Source organism: Bombus vancouverensis, chromosome 7, assembly GCF_051014615.1.
Source record: "Bombus vancouverensis nearcticus chromosome 7, iyBomVanc1_principal, whole genome shotgun sequence".
Taxonomy (NCBI): Eukaryota; Metazoa; Arthropoda; class Insecta; order Hymenoptera; family Apidae; genus Bombus; species Bombus vancouverensis.
In genome coordinates this window covers 9980208-10003137 of record NC_134917.1, presented here as the reverse complement: position 1 = coordinate 10003137, position 22930 = coordinate 9980208, and the positions used below count along the sequence as shown (strand labels likewise).

The 22930-nt window shown below is 38.4% G+C and overlaps 1 protein-coding gene across 1 annotated transcript in view; it reads left to right on the top strand.

Annotated features, from left to right (window-relative positions):
- The window catches only part of kn (EBF transcription factor knot), a 94700-nt gene that overhangs the window by 32717 nt on the left and 39053 nt on the right, over positions 1-22930 (top strand). The window contains exon 6 of the mRNA XM_033338593.2: positions 42-110. Coding sequence (XP_033194484.1) covers positions 42-110 — 69 coding nt within the window. The remainder of the gene's footprint in view (positions 1-41; positions 111-22930) is intronic.

The window sequence follows — 22930 nt, the reverse complement described above, 5'->3', positions numbered from 1 at the left end:
GACATACTAGTCTCTGATCCACCTGACTCTGTTTGTTGTAGTCGATGTTGCGATAAGAAGAGCTGCGGAAACCGAAACGAAACACCAAGTGACCCTGTTATCATCGATCGGTGAGTGGATAATATCGTTTTGGATATAATCAAATCGTATCGTTTTCGTGAAGTTTTATTAATTCTGCTTGCTATCCACCAACTTTTATATCCGTTAATATCGTTTTAGTAAGCAACAGGATTTTTATTATTTTATACACATATAGAACACGAAACTATGAATATTAAGAATGATTCTTTTATAATTTATAATTTTCATAAAATTAAGAAGTTTGTTAAGAATAAAGAATAGAATTGAACCTAGAATGATGACAGAACGCAACAGAGTTAACACTCGAAGCCACCGTGTCTAGAATACTCGCCTTTATTATCTTACTTACATTAGTACTATCGATCTTTCAACTGAAAGATACACTTATTACATGAGTAGTATTTTTCATTCGTACGACAGTATCTTTTTAGTATTGAATAAAAACACCCTGTGTTTTTAAGGGGCTTTCTGGTAGACCATAAGAAAAATTGATGAATTAGCTCAGTCCGTTTCTTGTCTTCATAAAATAATGTTCTTCATTTATTATTATAAAAAGTTCATTATACTTTTTCTAGCCACGAAAACATATCGTGACAGAAAGTAAAGTAATTAATTATGAAATTAAAGAGATTATCATCCCTTTATGGTATACCCTTATGACACCTCTAAAATTTGAAGTACCTGACTAAATCCAGACTCTCAGAATGTTGACTAACACCGCGATGACTTTCAGTCCTCAAATTATTAATCCATCATTAATTCGTATATTTTGATCGAATTCAGACACGATTACCACAAATCGATCAAAGTGTCTGGATTCTTATGAATGGTAGTGTATACATATACAGTCGAATTTCATTGAGACGTCAACGACTCTGATATCAGTTTGCCACCCTTGCTATCATGCTTCTCAACGATCTGCGAAATAAGGGGCCAGATAACTCCTTCTCGAAGGTACCCACTTGCAAGATAGCGTCGCATAGACTAGAAACCCGTGATATTTAGGCTTGCAAAATACGTTTCCTACGAGGTGTGGTGAGACTGCAAGGTACAAGAGCACTCGAATACTCAGGCGTACTTATACCTCCTCCACGTTCTACATGGTGTTGCTTGTCCTTGGAAATACAGAGACACTCTTTCTCTCCCTTTCTCGCCCCTTCTCTCGCTCAACAGTCTCCCCCCTCCTCTCTCTCTCTCTTTCTCTCTCTTCCTCACAAGCTGGCTAACATGGTAGCAGTAGGGTGAGCCTGGTATCTGAATAGGCTATAGAGTGTCCTGAGATAGGAACGGTAGGAAGGAAGAGGTTTCCCGCGGGACCAAGGCCGAGATAGTCTTCAGGAGGACATCTTGTGCTCAGGGATGCTCAACCTACGGTTTTCGATACAACGTCGCCTCGGAGCTTTCATCCTTATTCGGAGGATATGTGATACACGTAGGTGACAGGCAAAGCCTACTGGGCTTGCACGTAAATATTTTTCTGCAGCTTGCAGTGTTTTCGAATCCTTCTCCGCCTGGATTTAAGTGCAATGATCTGCCATAGGTGTTGTTTATAGTTCTTGGGAAAATGGATTTTATACTTATTCGCGCATTTCGAGAAACTGGTATCAAAGTGTTTTATCTGATATTGGGAATTTCGAGGAAAAAGTGATCCCTCTTCGCAACAATAGATTGATACCGAAACAAAGTTTGTCAATATATTGGCAGTAAAATAGGTGAATGTTACTATAAATAAACGAGACAATGGTTCCAACTCTCTTACCATCATTTAATATTAACAAAGAAGATTACGATTGTTAAGAATACGTAACGAATGTTCTCTAAGATGTATATTATTGTTTAATCAAAACATTTTCCATCATTATCTATAACCATAATTCTAAATACCGTTAAATTTATCAATAGACTTGAGATCTTTTTAATAATTTGGCAAGTTTCACTTCGCGTTTAATTAAAACTGGTAGGATGGCTATGTTACTGTGTTAGTTGTATCACAATAAATTTCCAATGGAACAAGACTTGTCTGACGAAAGCATTAGAAAAATTAATCTCGAAAATGTTGCTTCGATACACAGCACGCACGCACCTAAGTAACATCGTATAAACCGCGATATAATGTAAATGCACAACCACGTTGCGGTCGCGTGTCACATCGAGCGCCACCCTAAACTATGTCTCTTACCTTGGCTTGTGGTAGATCGTGCCTGGCGTAGAGTACCTAAATGTACGAACTATAGAATTAGAAGATTCATTTAGCATGCGCATTATGTTTATCATGTATTTACCATAGACAGTATTCGTGATATTTACGAAAAGATTTCAAGCTACCATCTAAAATCAATGCGTTTAAGTGTAAGATTAATATCATTTCTCGAATTTCTTCAAATCATAGTACGATAAGGTCGTAAATATTTGATTACAAGAAATTGTTAATTAATACAAATTATACTACATGTGTCTTATTCGTCACAGATTTTAATTCCAACGATTTGATGGGAATGTTTTGAACTACAAATAATTGTTAATATGTAGTTTTTACATCAGCGGTTAATGCATCTGTTATTTAAATATTTCAGTGCTATGAAATAGTTTTAATTTTAGAAAGTACAGAGTTTATTGTTCGGAAGAAATCGTATTTCATATATAAAGATATATAAAGAATAGACTGTAAATATTACAGTCGATATGAGTAAACAATATTTCGTGTACATTTTCTAGAAGATAAATTCGCCAGAAATTGAACCCGTACGATGGTTTTTCGTATTTGTTGGTATTAAAATCAGTTTCTCTCTCACACAGAGGTGTTGTATGTAGTAGAAAATATGTGTATATATGTTGGTAGGCTAATAGATTTTCAGTCTCGAACAAAACCGCAATGGAGAGCGCGAGGGCCCGATCGAGAGAAGGAGCGAAGGGTATCAATGCCACTTTGATTGAGGCGGCCCTGGCCGATTGTGACATGCTCACTCAGCTGTGCAGAAAGTACAACGCAGCCCCCATCAATCGTGTATATCTCACTAAAAAAAAAGTACAAAAAACAAAAGCGATTGCTATATCGAAGCGTGGCCATTTTTTCACCCCATCACTTTCCCTTACGGAGCGTTGAAGGGAACAGTCGATCAGAGACCAAGAAAACCAAGACCAATTGTAATACTTCGTCGAATAACTCAAGTGTACTTAAGTCCACAATAATTTCTCTCTCGGAAAAATTCACAGAAGGTTGAACATTTTTTTCTCCTCACGTTATATTTTTCGTCACATGTTTATTGACTTCTCAATTATTCTCAACCGCAAATAAATTTAATATGAAAAATTTATCTTCGTTGTGCTTTGATCCGTACATACGTATATCGATTCAGCATAATATTGCATATAATTTATATTTGAATTATAATTTTAAGATAAACCAAACCTTAGGTGGTTGAAGTAACCCTACCTCGTTGTAAGTTTCACCGTAAAAGTAACAAGTATAGATCAGTCGATCGATGAATCCAACGCATCGATCAGTAACATGAAGAGGAGATGCACCGCGAGAATAGTCCTAGAGAAGCTGGTATTACGCCGGACTCGGAAACCAATTAACATGCATAATTAAAATGGCATTGTCGTGGCCGTACAGAGCCAGGGGCTTTCCCGTCGACTGACGAATCCCCGGGGACCAACGCCGTTCCATAATTACGAAAATCCTCTCCCCCATCCGCGACCAGTTCCTGGATTCACCGTGATGCCTCTCGTCCCTATATCACTCTTTCTCGAATTGCAATCGGCATAGCCCGGCGACCCCCTCGAAAAACAAGGGACAGCGTGAAAAAATCGGGCATCGGGTCGTCGCGACTCGGACCAGAACTGCCAGAGCCAATAACGACCGAACGGGCCATTCGTTGGCCCGATTGGTTAACTTTATTTCGCTCGGCGGGCAAGCCCTTAATTTCGGGACATCGATCATAGCCCTCCGGTTCGTACTGCAACCGTTTCCTCTCTGTGCTCGTTCGAGGCTCGCGCGACCCTCAGCGCGCCGTGACGCTCTATACCCTCCGTCAATTTGACGGATTCCATTTCGGGTGGCGCGCGACGACGATCGTTTCGTTTTCCTGGACGTATGGTCCCTTCGAGGGGACGACACGGTTGAATTTTTCACGGGGAAAATGCCACCCTGCCCGATTAATACCGCGATGAACGCTACTACGATCGTGAACAGGAAGATATATGTATATTTTGAAATTGTTCGAAAGGCCAAATACGTGGCGAGGAAATTTAGCATTATGGGCGTGGTGAACGTAATGGATGAGTCTTGACAAATGTCAAAACACTGGGAACTGAGGAAATATAAGTACAGCAGAACTTTGATTATTAAAATATCAAATAATGGAAAATTAGATGGTATCTTGCAAGAAAGATTGGAAAGCAAAAATAGAAAATGAAGTGTTACTTTTTGTGGCCAAAAATTTGATTGTCACTTTATCTTATGTAGTAATATTTGTTCTAATACACCTCCCACTTCTTTGCTTCTTCCAAACTATGTCCTAATAAGGATAAAAATAAACCTAACTAGGATTTTATTTTCAAACACATTACTTGGGTGTGACGTATACAATAGTAATAGTGAAAGTGATAAACGCTAAACAAAATATCAGCGTTTATTTGTTAGAAACAAAATAAGAAGGAACATCAGATAGATATATGAAAAAGATGCTATAAAAACGATCATTTAGATATACGAAGCTTTAAGCTGGTCCCTCGTCGATGGCGATATTGTGATTTTCAATGGCACGTCTATCATCCACATAAATACCGGCTCGCGATATTCCCTTCGTCGAGTCCAAACGCGTAACAATCAATCGTTACCTTAATTGATTGCGATTGGTCGAGGATGCTCGAGCGATTTGACTGACGTCACAATGACACACGGATTGTCAATCAGTCGCGCTTGTGGCGTTAATGCATGCAGATTTGACCGAATCGTGCTACGTTGTCTCGCACCCTTGCCGCGAATCTCCATCAGTATGGACTCGATATCAAGGGCAGTCAGAGAATTTCTGGCGCAAGCATTATTGCAGAATGCTGAAAACTCTTTCAACGTTGGAGCCGAGGTTCCGATATTAATACGAAAACATAGACATAAATATTTATCGTTCCCTTTCATTTTTGCTCGTGATACATTATTTTCTAGCTCTTGCGTTTTAAAGAACAATAAATAATAATTTAATTTACATTTCTCCGATTGTATTCGTAAAAGTATGAATGTGAATGTAATGTGGTAATGGAATGGAACGACAGAACTATTTTAAAAACAATAAAAGAAAGATCATGCGCATTCATTAGGGGCTATAAATTGCCGTAAAAGATAGAAACAAGTAATTAATATGACGATCGTATTAAGGAACACGAGTTGTATATATCAGACGTCGTAAAAAAACCGAAAACGTTTTGACGTCCTGTTAAAAGCTAATCAGGTGAAAGTGCGTGCAATCAGCGACACATGTTAGACCACGCAGCATTAGTGCTGTTCCACCTAACGAGTAAGTACCGCGTGTGTGCTGTGCACCGCTACTTTGGATGGAAATGATGAAAACTATCAACCGAGATAGGGACGATAATGACGGGTCTCTGGTTGCCTGCTCGTAGATGACACACATCGATAAGGAAAACTTATTAAGCGAACGACGTACGCGATGCATACTGAAATGGGCTTGCTATTCATTGGTCGAATCAAACGATCCAGTGGGAAATCTCACTCACCCACTATTTCTGCCGAACAACGCCCCTTGTTTCTTTCAATTTTTACACGGGTGCCATTGGTTGTGCTAATTAAGATGTAGAAACACGAGTTTTATCAGCGAATCTGTTCCACGAGCCACGGAATCGGCATAAATATTGTAAAACGAGGGATCCCTCCTGCTTGTTTCAAGGATTAGAAATGTGCATCAATTTTATAACACGCAAAGTATGAAAAATTGCATAATACATTATGATACGTAAAATATAAAAAAAATTACGTTGTGTTCCTTTGAAAATTGAACATAATATTTTACGAATGTTATAGGCAAGAATTAGATTCTAAATAAAGGAATTGAGAAATGCGTTTAAAAGATTATTATATGCGTAACAAAAAAACCAAAAGTAATGTTAAATCAAGAATTGGTAATAGAATAAGATCGAAGCTTGTTTTCTGTCAGTATTTTGAGATATATTTTAAAGATCGTAACGATTCTTTTTATATTTCTATAATAACTATTGGGTCGCCCGGAGAGTTCGTTCCGATTTACATTTCGATTCGATATACATTCATTGAATTATATAGGTGCCATTTTGTTCCATAACCTTTCTCCATCTTTCACGCAACTTGAATATTCCATCCTTCCAGAACCTCTCAGGTTTTTCGACGAAAAACTTTTCAATATGATCTTTCATGTGAACCAAATCCCTTAAAAATCGGAATGAACCCAATATTTCTCAAATACTTAAAATATATGTTATAATTTAAATATTAAACACTAAAACATTATAGATACCAAGTGCATTAAATAGAAGCGTAGAATCTTCCAAATGAACAATATTGTTGGAATTTGTATCTCTATACATAGCTGTCGGAAGGTAAAACAAATCGAGTTACATTATTCAGCATTTTTCAAGTTGACTGGTCCTAAAAGTACTATTTTCTGACGTGACTATTAAAGAAATCAAAACACACTCAATGGTGGTACTCGTTCTCATACGCGAAGCATATGGGACCCTATTGTAGGGGTATCACACCCTTCATTCTGGATATGCCCCTAAAATAAATGGATAAAAGTGCGCGTGCACGCTCCTCTATAGAAACAAGAACGACCGATCGCTCGGCCGGGAAATCGTCGGATAAATAACGGTATATTTACACGGCTAATTATTTTTTGGTTTTACCAACCAGAAAATTGCAGCCGATAATCGTTGCACACGAGGAATCAAATGAATTGATCAAAGTAACCATAAATAGCAAATAATTTATGGATATTAGGTGAAAAAATTTGATTTGCGAACCGAGAATCATTTTCTGCATATTCATAGACAGTGAAAAAATAATTTATCAAAACCCCTTTCTTTGAATACGGGCATTCCGTGTTAAATTAATATCTGAAATTTTATTCCGATTGAAGTACGTCTATAGGTAAATACACAACAGTTTGAGTCATCACTTTATAGATATCGAAATTTTTAAGAAATATAAACTTCAGAAGTTTCCAATTTTTCTTCACTTCTAGAAAACTACTAGACTATGGTATTAAATATTTGTACTTAAAAAAAAATGAAGTTCAAATTTAGATTTTAATCGTAAAGAACTGTGCTCCTTAATAAATGTGTAGGGGATCTAACTCTTGTGCCGCTACAAATGATTTATTTAATTTAATTTATTTTATTCTACAAAATATTGAGAATATTTTTATTTTCCAAATTTCGTTCCCTGTTCAAAGATCCAAATATTGGAAAAGATATTTTAATGCAATCCTTTTCCTTTAAATACATCTTTTTCAACGTTCTAAAGTTTTGCTCGAAACATACTCGTCGATGTTTAATTAAAACTTTACGCAATTGACTTACAATTCTATCGATGTCGGTACCAACTCTTCTTCTTCAACGTAAAATTTAGAAATTCCGAGAGATTCCTGTTTCGGTATTTACAAGATAAAAGGAATCACAGGTATTATGGGCCAAAGATGGACTGGCTACCTCGTAAATTCGTCCAATTAGTCGAATCACCAAAAAATTTACGGAATATAGCTTGTTTCTGTTGTCGACAAGTATGCGGGATCCTTCTGGCAAGTCCGAAGAGGAGAAAGGCACCTAAAACACACGCTTCACTCGCGAAATACGACTGGAATCTATATTGGATATTATCGATATCTCGATCTATTCAGCCTGCTAATGGAAAACTTATGCTAAACTAACTCCTGTCAATCCATTATGTATCAGTGGAATCGGTTTTCGAATTGCTTATGCGAATCATTTAATGCATCTTGTCATACAACCTCAGTAGAAATATACATTTTCACCCCTACGATTCTCAAGATTTCAGTAATGTATTAATATCACGATTAATCGTTGTATGAGCGAATTGAAGTCGAGTTTCAGCACGTTAAGTGAAAAATTATTGTTCTTAGCTTGATACACGTAAAACATGGTATATAACAAACTTAACTAGCGACAACGTTAATCCATTGAGGACCAAGTAGTAAGAGAACTCGGAAAAATTGCGTAAATATATAATTGAAAAACATAATTTACATACTGCTTTGTCAAAGTATAAAAGGTATGTTAGGATAGTACAAAGTAGCGAAGATAATGGAAATTCAGTGCATAAGACAAAAATGCAAAAAGAGTTTTCATGATTAATAAAAAAGTAGTTTCTGAGAATGTTACAAAATATTTCAATTTCCGTAAAATTGTCTAGACTCTCGGAAAAAATGAAAATATTAAGGAAATCCTTCGAATTTTCTTTCATACTCACACTATTAAAAAGCTGTATTCAATAATATAAACCGGTAAAAAAAAATTGCACAAATATCTACAATTTAATACTAAATAATCTATCACTATATCCTGCAAGTATTCCAAATTTCAATAAAAGTAATACGATATTTAAAGACTTCTGATATCAGCCGGCCATACGAATACTAGAATCGAGAGAATCGCATGGTTTCCGTTGGAAAACTCGCAACTTCTCAAAAGTCTTGACACAAGTGGACGCTGATTGGCTCACCGTCTGTACGAAAAGTGGCGAGCATATCCTGGGCCGTGACTACAGAGGAGCCTAGACAGATACCAAAACGTACCCAAGAGTGTCGTAGAGCCCGTGGAATCTTAGTCGTATCCGAGACTTCGGCTCGATTTCCTTACGGTTATTCTACCTACCGAGAATTACCTCGATACGGTATCCTTATTTTCGAAGAATATCTTAACAGCTTCCCGCACAGCGCTTGTTTCTTATTCCCTCTCCACGTTGTCGAAGAAAGGGGTAGAAAGAGGGAGAGAACAGTCTTTCTTGCATAACCCTCTTTCCGTCGTTCTGGCTTTCTCTCTTCGTTCACGTTTTTGGTCCCTATTGCTCCTAAAGAGAAGAAGCCAATAGGGAGAACCGATCAGCTTAATGCATATTGATGCGTGCCGAGCTAAGTGAGTGAAAAATCGCCATCGATCTACCTTCCGAGAAACCAGAGGTATTCTCTTTTTCTTCCTGTCGCTCGCCAGTTTTCTTCCCGCCATCGTTGCCAAAACCGAAGGAATTTCCAGATTTTCTTTTAGATCCGATGCGATCTAAGATTTTACTTTGACTGTGATTTGCTTCGATATGATTTCCATAAATTATTCCAAATTACATTCAATGTATAAGAATAGTAAGAAAGGAATTGTTTCAAATTATTCACGCTCAAATTTGTTCAGTTATTCCATTGTTCAAATTCCCTTCATTAGTTATAAACGAAGAAGTATTGTAATTATTGGGAGATCAATAGAGAAATTTGTAATCATTTTCTTGAAACAAAAGTAAATATGGTAGTCAAACATTCTTTGCAATAATAATGAAGATTCATTACTAAAATACTAACATTAGTCATTAAGCGACGTTAAAACAAAAACGGATGAACAAACAATACTTATCAGGTTCTTTTCTTCATATTTAAACACCCCATCGATATCAATTTTTACGAGAAAAAAGGAATCTGTATTAAAAGAGTTATATCCATAATTCCATTGTTTCTTTTTACAAAATTAGGGAAAAATGACGTCCCGTATTAACACCCCTTGAGTTTGTACCCTATGTTAACAATAGTACTTGTCTTTCAATCACGGTTAGTCAGGGATCAAGCAACCAATTACTCAGAAAACGATTCGGTGCTCTCTAGTTTATTGATAGGTGAAATCATTCGAGAAAGCATGTAGTGGCGCAATGCTTGCAGGATCATTTTGAACGTTCTAGTGCATATAGACGTTCTGACGGGACCCTTGGCATTTTGTAGCGTTATATGCTGCCGCTGGCGTTGCTTCTGCCATCCTCGTTGGGGTCTCGGCCCGCAGAACAGATGCCAACCGTCACGGCTCGCCGATGCCTGGAAGGGTGCCTCTAGATTGAGACACGGTGGATGACTCTAAATGGCATTCGGTCCTCCACGCTGCCACCCTTACCTTCCTCCTCTTGCTCTACGGAATCGATCTCTTACTTCTACTCGAATCTATCTTCTATTATTTCTACTAAGATTTCACGATGTCACGGTGCCTCCTCCGAAACTGAAGTAAAAGGAGTATTCCATCGATGAGCATCCAATACAATGTAAATGTCATTCTTTATATTAAGAGTATATTATGCCTGATAATGCGAATTGTATGAGTAGAGAAGTAGACGTATTTAATAAATTTGTTGAATGTTGAGTATCACTTGAAGTATCGTAGACCAGCTTAATATCTTCTTATAGAGTGATCTTTTCATAGAATATGATTTTGAAGATTTCAAATTTTAAGAATACAAATTTCATTTATGTACTGTTTCTCTAACGTGTTTCTTATTACTACTCGTAAATGTTATCTGTTTTCAACTATACGTGAGAAAGAAAAAATTAATTGCAGAAATATCACTGGTAGACATACTACAGAACAGGATATAATCCGCGTGTATATTTAAAAGTTCTAATTTCTTAATCAAAGATATAAAGACCCTTTTAGCAAATATAGACTTACCATACTCCGACTGATAGGATTCAATTTAGAAAGGAGCGCACAAGCGCACTGAAGGACTTATTTATCTCGATAAAGAAAACGAACAAACAGATCACGGGGAGCATCCATGCGCGGGCTATAATAGAATGACAACAACGACTGGTAAGAGAGTGGTGGTGCATGATTTTAGGGGTTGGAAAACGGTGGCGCCCATCGGCCGTATGTCAAATTCTTCGTACAATGAAGAACGTGAATTTCAAGTGGCCAAACCAATGCGTGTACGAGTGTGTATTTTTCTGTACCCGTGTAGAGGAGAATGAAAGAGAGAGATACAAAGAGAGAATGATAGAGAGGGGGGAAATAAAGAGAGTGGGTTCCGCTCAAAACAGGTGGTTACCAATGAGAAGAAGAGCCTGGAGGGAACCCGTTTCGTAGCGTTGGTAGGGAGCCACTTCAAGAGTCGCGTGGCCAACTCAATTACTTTCTAGGGCCTCTAAACACCAGCCACGCACTAATGCCTCGAATGCTTTGGGCTCGTGCGTAATACGATGAGACAACCGTGTCATCTTATTGTCGAAATCTGTTCTCGGCAATCAGGATTTCTACCAAACTATCCATCCGATTATCGGACAACGCTTTCACGCTCGTACAATTACGCTGTTAATCATCGAATAAACAGTTGAACAACCTTTTGAACAAAGGGTAGTTAAGACATAATGAATTGAATAGATTGCGTTGGAAGTTTTTATTCCAGTTTCTTAACACTAGAAAAATATTCTATTATAATGTAGCAGAAAGAAATTTGAAATTCACCATTTCGACGAATTTTATAATTGCAATATCTGTTAATGTTAGCTACGTTTCGATAATTATAATGCCACTTACAGAACTCTATTCTTTTTATGTTTACGAAATATCATACTGTATATTTATAATAATAAATAAATAAATAATTATTCGAACTATACAATCTAATGTGAAATGTATATTCTAGTAAAGGGTGAGTTTGATTAATTAATTCGCATTTTTATTAGAAATGTGAATACAAATAGAAATATTAGTTTTGCAAATTAGTTAATGAACAATAAAGAATCAAGTGCTATTTGAAATTACAAGAGTCCTGCGGTTTGCGATAACCTCGGCATCGATCAGTACGTGACCTCCGTGTGGTCGCAAAAGGTGGTCGAGGGTGGACGATTACAAAGTACTTCGGTCTTGAACGCGCGCTTCGAACGATCAATTCACGCGACTTCTCCGTACCTACTTTCTCCCAAAAAACGAACTTCTCCTTCACCGACAGAGCACCAAGCTACTTCTAATTCAATGAATAAATCTTCGCGATTTTTTCGCTTACGATTAATAGACTGTTGTCTCTGTGTTCGATTATCTCGCCTTTTTAAAATTAAAAGGCCTGATAATAAAGATCCTTTCAACTAACAAAACGGTTCCAGGTATGACAATTATAAATAAGACTCTTATTATTGCATATTAATTTCTAAAAATCAATTCAATCGCGTTATAACATTTTATCATAAGTAGTTATACCAAGGACAAACTCATTACGATCCAATTCATCCATAATTTTGTAACCAAATTATGTCATGTTGAAAATATGTATTACTTACTGCAGATACTTTTGACGGATAGTGTACCTATTTACACGAAAACGAATCGTAGACGGTACAGAAGACTAGCGACATATCAAAGTAGTCGATCGGTATCTTGGAATTCGTCTCGGTTTATTGGCAGCACACAGGCGTAACACGTACACGCGTGGCTGCATGCACAAACACAGGCTCGTTAAATTGTCGAGGAGACAGCATAAAATAAGAGGCGAATAGCTGGCATAGCTTGGCGCCTCTTGGCTGTCCATCAGCTCCGAGGAACTGCTAAGGCACCCTCCTCTTTCTTTGGCACCCCACGAACCCCCTTCCCTTCGGAATCCTTTCCTCCCACCGTTTGATCTGTCCTTCATCATCGGCCGACGTATATCGTTCTCTCGGCTCCGCAGAAGGGTTTCGCCGTACCGAGAACTAAAAGGCAGGTTTAGGAAAAACGGGAAGTCTTTGCGCGCCTGTCAATCAGCCGTCGCTGGTTTTGCGACCATCCGGTTAATGATGATCCACTGCTCTATCTCGTCGGGATCGTGCGCCTGGCAGCCCCCTTCGGGCAGTAGCCTACCCGGCCCGGACTCAAACCGGGATGAAAATAGTAAGCGCGATTGTTGCTTGCGGATCCCGTGGGTTCGTAACTCTGGAATCTTTCTCGGTCGACCTCGAACGCCTTTTTTCGATCGGTATCGCTCGCTCGTCGATCCGTCACGTACTAAAGCTCGCTGCCTCGCGCCATTTTTATTCAGTGCAGAATGTCGACAAATTTATCCTCCAAATTCTTGGAACTTGCATATGTCTCTGTTATGCCGATCGTGTGTCAACAAGTGGTTGATCGGAGAATCGACCTGTAAACCATAGATAAATCACGAAGAAAATACGAAATCTATACGAAAGGTTTGGAGTTGTTTTTGAAAGAAGGGAGAAAGGCCGCAAAAGATTCTAAATCTGTTTGTTAAGTTGTTATGAATTTTACGTGAACGATGTTTTAGATAAAAGTAATATCGTTATTTTTAATTTTATCGTTCATAGATTCAACCAATTGTATTATAGAAGATCTTATTTCTATTTTTTTTTCTTCTTCTACAACGTAGGATTTAAATATACATCTCATATACATATTTTGTAATTTGCCGGAATTTTATCGAAAACAGAAATGATATAACAAAACTAAAATTATCGTATAATTTATATGATATTTATATTAGTTTCACAGTCGCAAGAACAAATCCCGACATCTCCAACATTAGGAAAATAAACTCAATAAGTTAACCAATATTAAATTTATTGAAAAATATTATTCGTTCGAATATTACACAAAATTACGAGAATATTTTCTCACGTGCACGCAGGTTCGTATGAAACAAGGATATTTTGGCGTTACCATTTTTCTGGAACGTTCTAGCACGGACAAGTGAATTTTTCGTAGGCGAACGTGTTACCGAAAGGGACGATCGATGCGTCAAGATTTATGCGATTGATTCGAACGGAGCAGAGTGACAGTACAAGGAAGCGCTCTTAGTCCTGGTGTCTTTGGTCCCTCGAGGATACATCTCCCTTCGAAGCGCCGGTGTCCGAAGGATCTCTATAAATTTGCATGTAGAATACCCGCGGAGGTTCTCACGACAGTAGATGCCGAGGATAGCCTGTCGCATCTGTCGACGCATATCTCAGATACATTCTCGTTTCTCAAGACGTCCGTATTGCCTAATTTCATTTTGAGCATAACCAGAAGTTAGTTTCCTTCGACGAAATTCGAGTCGACCGAGGTCCTGCTCACGCTTCCTCTTTTTCTGGATGCTATTAGTGATGCTCATTAACGCTGCCAATGACATGGAAGAAGAGTGTTTTTCATACGAACGCAAGCACTAGAAATGTGAGGTGATATACAGTCATGTCTATAGGTTTTTCGCTCTATATCCTACAAGAGATAATTTAAAGAATTTTAATTGATACTCTTATTAATTATCTTTACTTATACTCTTATACCCAATATTAGAAAAGATTCTTTCGGATATAAAGTAAATAATCTAGTTGACTAAAAACTTTTGTACACTAGTGTAATTTAGAAGTGAAAATAGTGCAATAACCTGGTAAAATTGATAGTTGTATATCTCTTGAGGTAACGACTGACGGGCAGAAATATTTTGCACATTTTCATTGTAAAATTAAAAATTAGGTTAATCCTATTAGAGAATTAAATATTCTATTTCTATATTTCTTTCAACAGTTCTTTAATTTTTCACCGCCCCGGATTTTCATGCTTGGCATATAAACTTGAAAAAGTGTAAAATATTAAAGCCTTAAACTTATTTATTCATTTATCGAAGGACTGCAATATTTCGATGGTCTACAAAATAATTATTCACATACAAATTTGAATAAATACTTCTTTTATGCATTCATAGAATATTACATTTGTAATGCTTTCCTTCTTTGTAAATACCTGATTAAAGTGTATTAATATGTTAAGCTATTGAAAAGTCTAAATATCTGAAAAAAAAAGGAAAAGAAAACGAAAAGAAATACAAATGTGCGAAGACGCGATAAAAAGCCATTACCGGCATTGTAACAATGGTCCAGGAAATGTGGTTAGAAGAAGGGACAGAGATTCTCCAAAGATGGGGACGAAAGAACTACGTGGACAGTTTTGTAAACAACGGTTCATGAATACATTTGGTTCTATTGGGTTTCGTTCAATCTAATCCGTGTAGGCCAGAGAAACGAGCGAGTGAGTGGGATCGGAAGATACGTACGTGTACACATATAGATTTTCGTTCATTGAATTGGTAGAAGAACGCAAAGATTCTCGGGAAGGAAAGTATATGGGGAAGCAATGTCCACCCTTCGCGGAACGCGAGTTGCCTCGAACCATCGGCCATCAGCACCGCACCCCCGAGTCCATTCGTCCATTCGTTGGGCCGGCGGCCGGCTTTCCAGACTTTGGACGACGGGGGTGGACAAGCCAGGCTAACCGGTTGCCATGGCGACCATATGGATTGATCCGAGCAAATATCATCTCCGAAGACGCCCGAAAGAATCGCCGGATTTCAGAGAATAGCTTCGGCCAGCTCGTTGGATTTCTCTTCTTTCCTTGTTCCTTCTTGCTCTCTCTTGTTTCTTTCCTGACGTCGTTCTACTGGCGCGTTCGCTCGCGCCCGAACAAAGCTGGAAAGAGAAAAGAGGAAAGAGAAACTTGGGGGCCGGTTCGCAATGAGCAGCATCGGTCGTTGGCTCCAACCGTCCGTTCAACTAATAGCAGTCTTACATAAGTAAAAAACACGTGTCCGGTTGATCGGCTGAATATCGACGTCTCGAAGGAGCTGTCCAAGAGTCGCGGTCGCTTCGTCCAGAAACTCGTCCACGTGTTAACACGTGAACGTCATGGAATTACCTACGTAAATGACCAAAAGACCAACCATCGAAGGAAACGATTTCCTTCTAAATCCAGGATGACGCCTGGTTTTCTGCGGGCAAAAAGTCTGACAGCAGCGATTAACGATACCGAGATTCCGATCGTAACAATCTGTTCAAATCGAAGTAGACACAGGGAGTGCAGCATGTGCCGAGATGTCCCATAATAACTTTACGTGGACAAGTAGCGGTGTAGTAAATAATGTAGCCTTGTAGAATAGTAGAAGGTAGCAGTGCTCGTGAGTTAATAGCTCGCCTCTGGTAAACCTCTTCGGTACGGAGAACGGTTGATCGGCAAGCGACGAACGACGGAACGGCGGACGACGGACGACGCGAACGACAACGACGACAACTAAGCACACGATGAGTGATTCAGTGCGCGTCGCAGCTCGATCTCACTCTCCGCTGCCTTCTAGGTTAGCGATCGGTGGTTCTCAACGCGCCGATCGTCCCGATGAATCCAGGATGACGCCTGGTAAGACGTCCTGTGGGGGACCACCCACGGGGACGACGCTCCATATAAAGGTCCATGATCGTCGCACCGCATTGTCGAACCGTTTCCATCGGTGCAAGCGGCGGCGTCGGCATTCCTTCCGTTTTAACTTCTTTCCACCGGCTTCTTCTTCTTAGGCGCACGATCTCTGTATCTCCCTCTCTCCCTCTTTCTTTTCGTGGCTTTGTTTTTCTCGGTGACTCCGTTTCTCTGCCTCGCGCTTCTTTCGATCTCTTCCCTCTTCGCCGTTTCTTCTTACGAAGATACGATGGATCCAGCTTTATCCAGCCTCCCCCCTTTTTCTTCCCTTTTTCCATTCTTCATCTCTATCGCCCCCTTTGCGTTTTGCTTCGCCTTGCCTCGGCCTCTCTGTCCGTCCCCGTCTTCCCCCTCTTCTGCCCTTTCACCGGGTATCTTTTTCTTGCGGCGAGAATTATAAATTAAGCTATTAAATGTGTGTTGGACGTTTCTTGCCGGGCCCGTCGGGCTTCCTACGGAGATTTCACGAACGGTCGCTGAATCCAGATAAGGGCCGCTTAAGGTCGTTTCCCGGACCAATGGTCACGCCGGGCTGTCTCGTTGGTTAGAGCGTCCCAACTGTCCCTCCTGCGCGATTCGACACCTGGATTTTCGTTCAGGTAGTTTTTGTCAGCCATCAGAACGAACGCGGGATCGACGCGGTGTGCGGCTTCTTCGCGCCTGTCGACAGCCGCCTGCCAGATCGTAATGCCGAGATGAAGCTTTGATCGCCTTCGTTGGTGGGCAGTCGGCAGTCGTTGTAAATTCAAGTGACGCTTTAATTAATTGCTGACCGATCGACGACATGCCTTTCTTACGCCTGCTGCAACTCATCCGACCACGCTTCGATGGCGTAATTAATCAGCGTACTGACATGCTTTTTCGCGCAATTGTCCAAATACGATTTTCGATTTACTAGCTTCGTTAAATTCAGCGAACATCGCCAGAACGATTTCATGCCATCGAAGTATCGCATTAAATACGAATTCTCCGATCGAAAGAAGAAACATCATTAAGAGATGATCGTGTCCAAACCGAGAAGTTTATCTCCATGGAATGAACATTACTCACTTTTATAGAGTTTCACTCCAAAAAAAGCTTCATAATTTTGTATCCTTAGATGCTTTTATATGGTCATCAAATATCTTCTGTATTATGACAAGTACATAAGATATACACATAATGTTTTATATTTTTCAATTGTAACTTCGCTTATGAATTTAATAAATCGTTTTGTTGGCAAATAAGGCAATGGTCGATGTTTTCAATTATAATTTCAATTATTATATACAAAGAAACTTGAATTATTAGAACATCTCGTATATACGTATGCAATGGCTTGCGAAAGTATTTGAAAGTATCTTGTGTTAATGAAATTTCAACTTGCTCCATATAACACATATAATATGTTCACAGAAGATTTCTATGAGTGTTTGAATACTTCGAATCAGATTACTATATATCAGAAATATATTCGATTTCTAAATATCCTCAACGAAGCTAATACTTTTTGTAAAATGCTGGTACAAGTTCCTAAGACTTATTTAGTCGGTAACTCGTAATCCGTTAAGAGACTTAAACCCCTCGGTTCGACTTTGTTCGTACAGTGGCCGATCGAAAGGTAGTAACTTCCGGTTAAGTCAAACACGGCGTAAAGTCGCGGAAACTTCGGACTTGGCAAGTCCCAATGAGGCGTGTAATGCCATTAAAGGGAATCTTATTACGCTACGGCACCCTAACACGCCGCGTACACTAGACGCCTCCGCTTTGCTGCAACAAGTACCCGCCTAACCTGGTAATTAAGTCCCGATTAATTCTCCGCTTACTTTGCCTGCCAAATGGCGCACGACAAGACGATTACGAAGAAAACTAAGGCCCTGAAGGAGGAAAGAAACGGCGCGTCCCCTGTTTCATACGCGACTGACAATGAGAATCCATCGAATTAATCATGTATCGAATTTAACCGAGTCGCGAGCGATACGCGCGTTCAGTTCCGAGCTTCTCCATTTACCGGTGCATAACGCGGTTGATTGCTATTACAGAGACAGCAACTAAATTACCTGGTTGAATTTTGGTCTCGCCAAATGCCTTAATCGAATTCATATTGATTCGAGGCGATCTTAACTGCGTTACATCGAAAACGGATAAACCGTTATTACATTGTAAACTACGTTAACGTCTTCGACACGGTGCTATATTCCGCGATTGAAAATCGATTTGACGTCGCTAATGAATAGAACGATTCGGTTCTCAATATTCAATTATGAAAGTTCGCATCGCTCTATGACGTATAATGTGATTCATGAGTATAAACTATTCTTTGGTGTTATAAAAAGGGATAACGGTATTGTGTATTCAATTTTCATTATGGTTGTCACTGACTGAACTAGTAAACAACATAATATTTATCGCTACTCGAGCTATAGGCTATAAATTTCAATATTACAAGCAACAAATACACCGTATATCTATTTCCAAAAATTGTTCTCTGCGTTATTTCACTGAATCATCCGCAATTGTCTAACTAAGTGTGCAATATTGTATAAATATTTGTACGTGTATTGTACGTGTCTGTGAAAAGAGGATTTAAAAATATTATCACGGTATGTTCCACTCTTTAGAACAAAATTATTTATTTGAATTATTGTAAGAAAAGGACTCCTGCGTTAATAATTCATATTACGATCAGCTGATAGAAAATCACTTTAATAATTAAATATTTGTTGTTTCGTCACACGTTAAGTAAAAACTTTAGTACTCAGAAACAGTCTGAAACTTTCGCTACCAAAAACTGTTATCGTTGAAAAAAAGCAGGTATGTTTAAAAATACTACTACTAATAGTTCCATCAATAAGTAAATTCAAACGGTACATTGGTTAATGGTGCGAAATTCACAGCTCTTTGAAAAATTTCTCTCGCAAACATTGACAACTCTTTCAACTCCCGGTACACCTGTTCGCCCACCTGTAATGACGATAAAGTGTTCGCGATGCCCCGAAATCCCGGCCGTAAATCAATACGAGCTAGAAAATAACTTCGCAATAATTCACAGGAGCACAGGGAATCCCCATGAAAGGCCCGCTGCGTTGCCGGTGAGAAATTAAAATAAATCAAACTTATCTGTTGCTCTGACCACTTGCCGGTGGTGATCTGGTACGTGTTCGTTTTCGTGTGCACATGTGTGTGTACCAATACATTGACGCGCACTTATATATCGAGAGGCTAAAGAGCACGTGATAGAACATGTCAGACTATAGAAATATTTCTTTTAATATCTACGATTATCGTCCTGTCGTTATTAAATAACAGCTGACTTGCAGATTTAATAAATTTTATATATTTATGCAACTTTCCGAAAAGAAAAATTATATTCATAGTAATATATTTAATAAATTCAGACTATATATATATGTTCAGTTGACTTTCATTTTTATTTAAATACTAAGCACTGGAATTCACTAAATTCTTTTCGAAATATACGGGGTGGTTGGTAACTGGTGGTACAAGCGGAAAGGGGGTGATTCTACGTGAAAAAAGAAATCGAAAATATAGAATAACAAATTTTTTTTTATTTTTTTTTTAAATTGTCCATCGAGACAACGATCTACAGTGAGATACGTTATAACGTACCGCACGCGTACCGAGCGAAAATTCAAAGTCGATTTTCTCGAAAACAAAGCCTCAAACGAAAAATTTTTATTCTATATTTTCGACTTCTTTTTTCGCGTAGAATCATCTCCTTTCCGCTTGTACCACCAGTTACCAACCACCCTGTATATAGAATAGATTTGTGACATATATGTATAATATAAAAGACAATATATATACGAGCAATTTCTATGCAATCAATGTGATGAAAACTAATACCTTTAATATAAAATAATTACAAATCATTGATCGTATTGTTTATGTAAAGAAAATATGATCCATATAATAAACATTGAAATTAAGATGTATATCTTTAAAATTATACGCACAGCATGCATCGTATTATTGTAATTGAATACACCTATATGTCGGAGTAAGAATGTCAGTGGCTTAAACGAAAGGTGTATGAAAACACTCATCCCGGTGACAGAGACAGCAAAGAGGTTGAACGCGCTTGTCGATGAATGTTAGATCGACTTCTGAAAGGCTTGGTGGCGTTAAGACGCTTCTCGTGCTCCAGGCAAGACTTATCCTCCGACTGTTCGGTAAATTCAGTCACCCCCGTGAATAAATACGGTTAGTGGCCAGCCAAGGCCCTTTAGATCCCTTTGACCGAAGGGGCAATGTGCGGGGTGGTGGTAACTGGTAAGTGCCTAGGGCGACCATCTGTGCCCTTCTGCGCCTACGCTGCCACGTGGATCGCACTATCGTTTATGCGGCATTTGTTGCAGCTATGTGCATGTATTATCGTTAATGTGCCGGGTAACCCAAAGTAAGGCGACGCCTCTGGCAGTAAGACGTACACGAGTGAACAGGGAAATTTGTACGCGTCGATTTGGAATCCAACTATAGATTTGTCGCTCAATATCGTTACTGGCAGCGTCATTATGCCAATTAAATTGAAATAAATCTTTCCGATACCAGTCATGATTCATAACAAAAGATAGTAGAAAAACGTAAAACTGAAATATGAACGTGAAATATATAACGCTGGAAATATCAAGATAATCAAATATACTGTATATGCGTAGTCTTGTTTGGGAATGATATTGTAGTGCAATATTTCTTGTAGTATCGTTTTGTCGAATTAGGGAGGATGCCCCAATTAATTAAATTGGAAAATTAAAATTTTTCTATGACTACTCGACTCGCATTACATAAAAAAAATAATACAAATCTTAAAATTGACATTCGCAAACTTTTCTGGCACTGAAAGTATCGAAACGATCAAATATACGAACGTGTAACATCGTTTGGAATGTTTATCGTAGCCTGATCAACCCTTAACAAAAAGTGGTCGCTTACGATGCCATTCACTATCTTTATCTTTGCGCCATCAGATCGTAAATTATACGGACACCAATCGTGACTAATTAACCACCCTTTCTAACGATATCGACCGAACTAGCTCTCGATATAGGGGAAAACAATGGAGCGTACGAAGAATCGCGAACGATCGCGCTGTCCGATAATCGCGAAACAGGCCGTTACGATAATTTCGCGACGCTCGTTAACCATGATAATCGGTTACGCTCCTCTCTTATTTTATTATCAGGAATTGCCTTTCCATGACTAATTCGAAGCGCATAGATACACGTACGAGCATGCAGAACGCACAAGCTGGCCATGGCTCGTCTGGTGGCGATAGCGGTATTGCTCGTTGAACGACGTGTGCGAGAGGGGCGTATACCCCGTGTATCAAGTTACACCATTACACTTTGCCAACGTTACGATCGTCTAGTCACCCTCTGTTGTTCCCTCTTCTGCTATTGGACTTTTTGGCTACCGCTGCTAGCGCGCAGAACTGTAAAAATCGTGCCTAATTGAAATTAGTACAATGGAAAAATGATCTACGTTTTAATGGAAAGCGAACATCATTTCTTTCTTAATACATTTCACGTTGGTCATGTACTTAAAAATACGTCTCTTCCATATTTATACTTTATCATCGCACCAATTACATGAAAGTGTAATATACAGTAAAACGTACAATATACGTATATGAAATAAAAAAGTATGTGTAAGTATATAAAATTTTTGAATTCTGATTTAAAATTACTCTAAATAAAAATTCTTAGAACCGAAAAGGTACTCAATATTAATAAAAAAAAAAAGAAAACGCATTTTTATGTGACTGTCACAAAATATTAGTATGTAAACAAAAAAATTCCGCTAATTCTAATAACTAAGTGACTATATTATATTAATGTTCTCACATTATAACAAAATAGATCTATTGCTACAAATGGATATATTGCAATAATACGAAATAACTTCGACATGAAACGAACACATGGCTCGCTCTATTTCTACGTCCGTATTGGTCTCTCCGTCAAATTGCCAATTTTATCGATAATAAGGATCTAGTAATTCGATAGAGATATAATGCAAATTCAGTTAATTGTTCGTTCGGAAGGAGGAGACGAACACATCAAAAGGGGATAGGAACGAATACGGTTTTTGCCCTTTTGTTGCCCACAGGGTAGTTGAGGGTAGCGTCAACGGTGTTAGGTATCTTCCTGTAAGATTGAGTTTCCCTCTACATGTGTTGTCAATGAACGGTGGACATGACTGACAACGTAGCATGCCGTGCAGTTCGAACAGATGGCATAGGTTTAGTTCCATCTTCATAGAATATTGCAAAATTTATATTTCGTTAAAGTTCGTTGATACTGTACAAAATATGAATCATTTGAAATTTCACTGGTATTAATCATTAGAAATTTCCATATATGATTTGATAAATAAATTTCGATAAATAAAATATTATTGTAATTTTATTCTCAGCTTCTACTTCATTACAAGCATATTGTATAAAATGTTTCACATTTTAAAAGCAAGGTCCAAGATTTCAATTTTTAAACTTAAATTAACAATTTCCAAATTAATCTTCTATATAGCTGAAAATATGATGTACAATAACGGAAAAAGATACACACAAAACAAATCGATTGAACTTACTTTACATGACATACTCCTTGCTGTT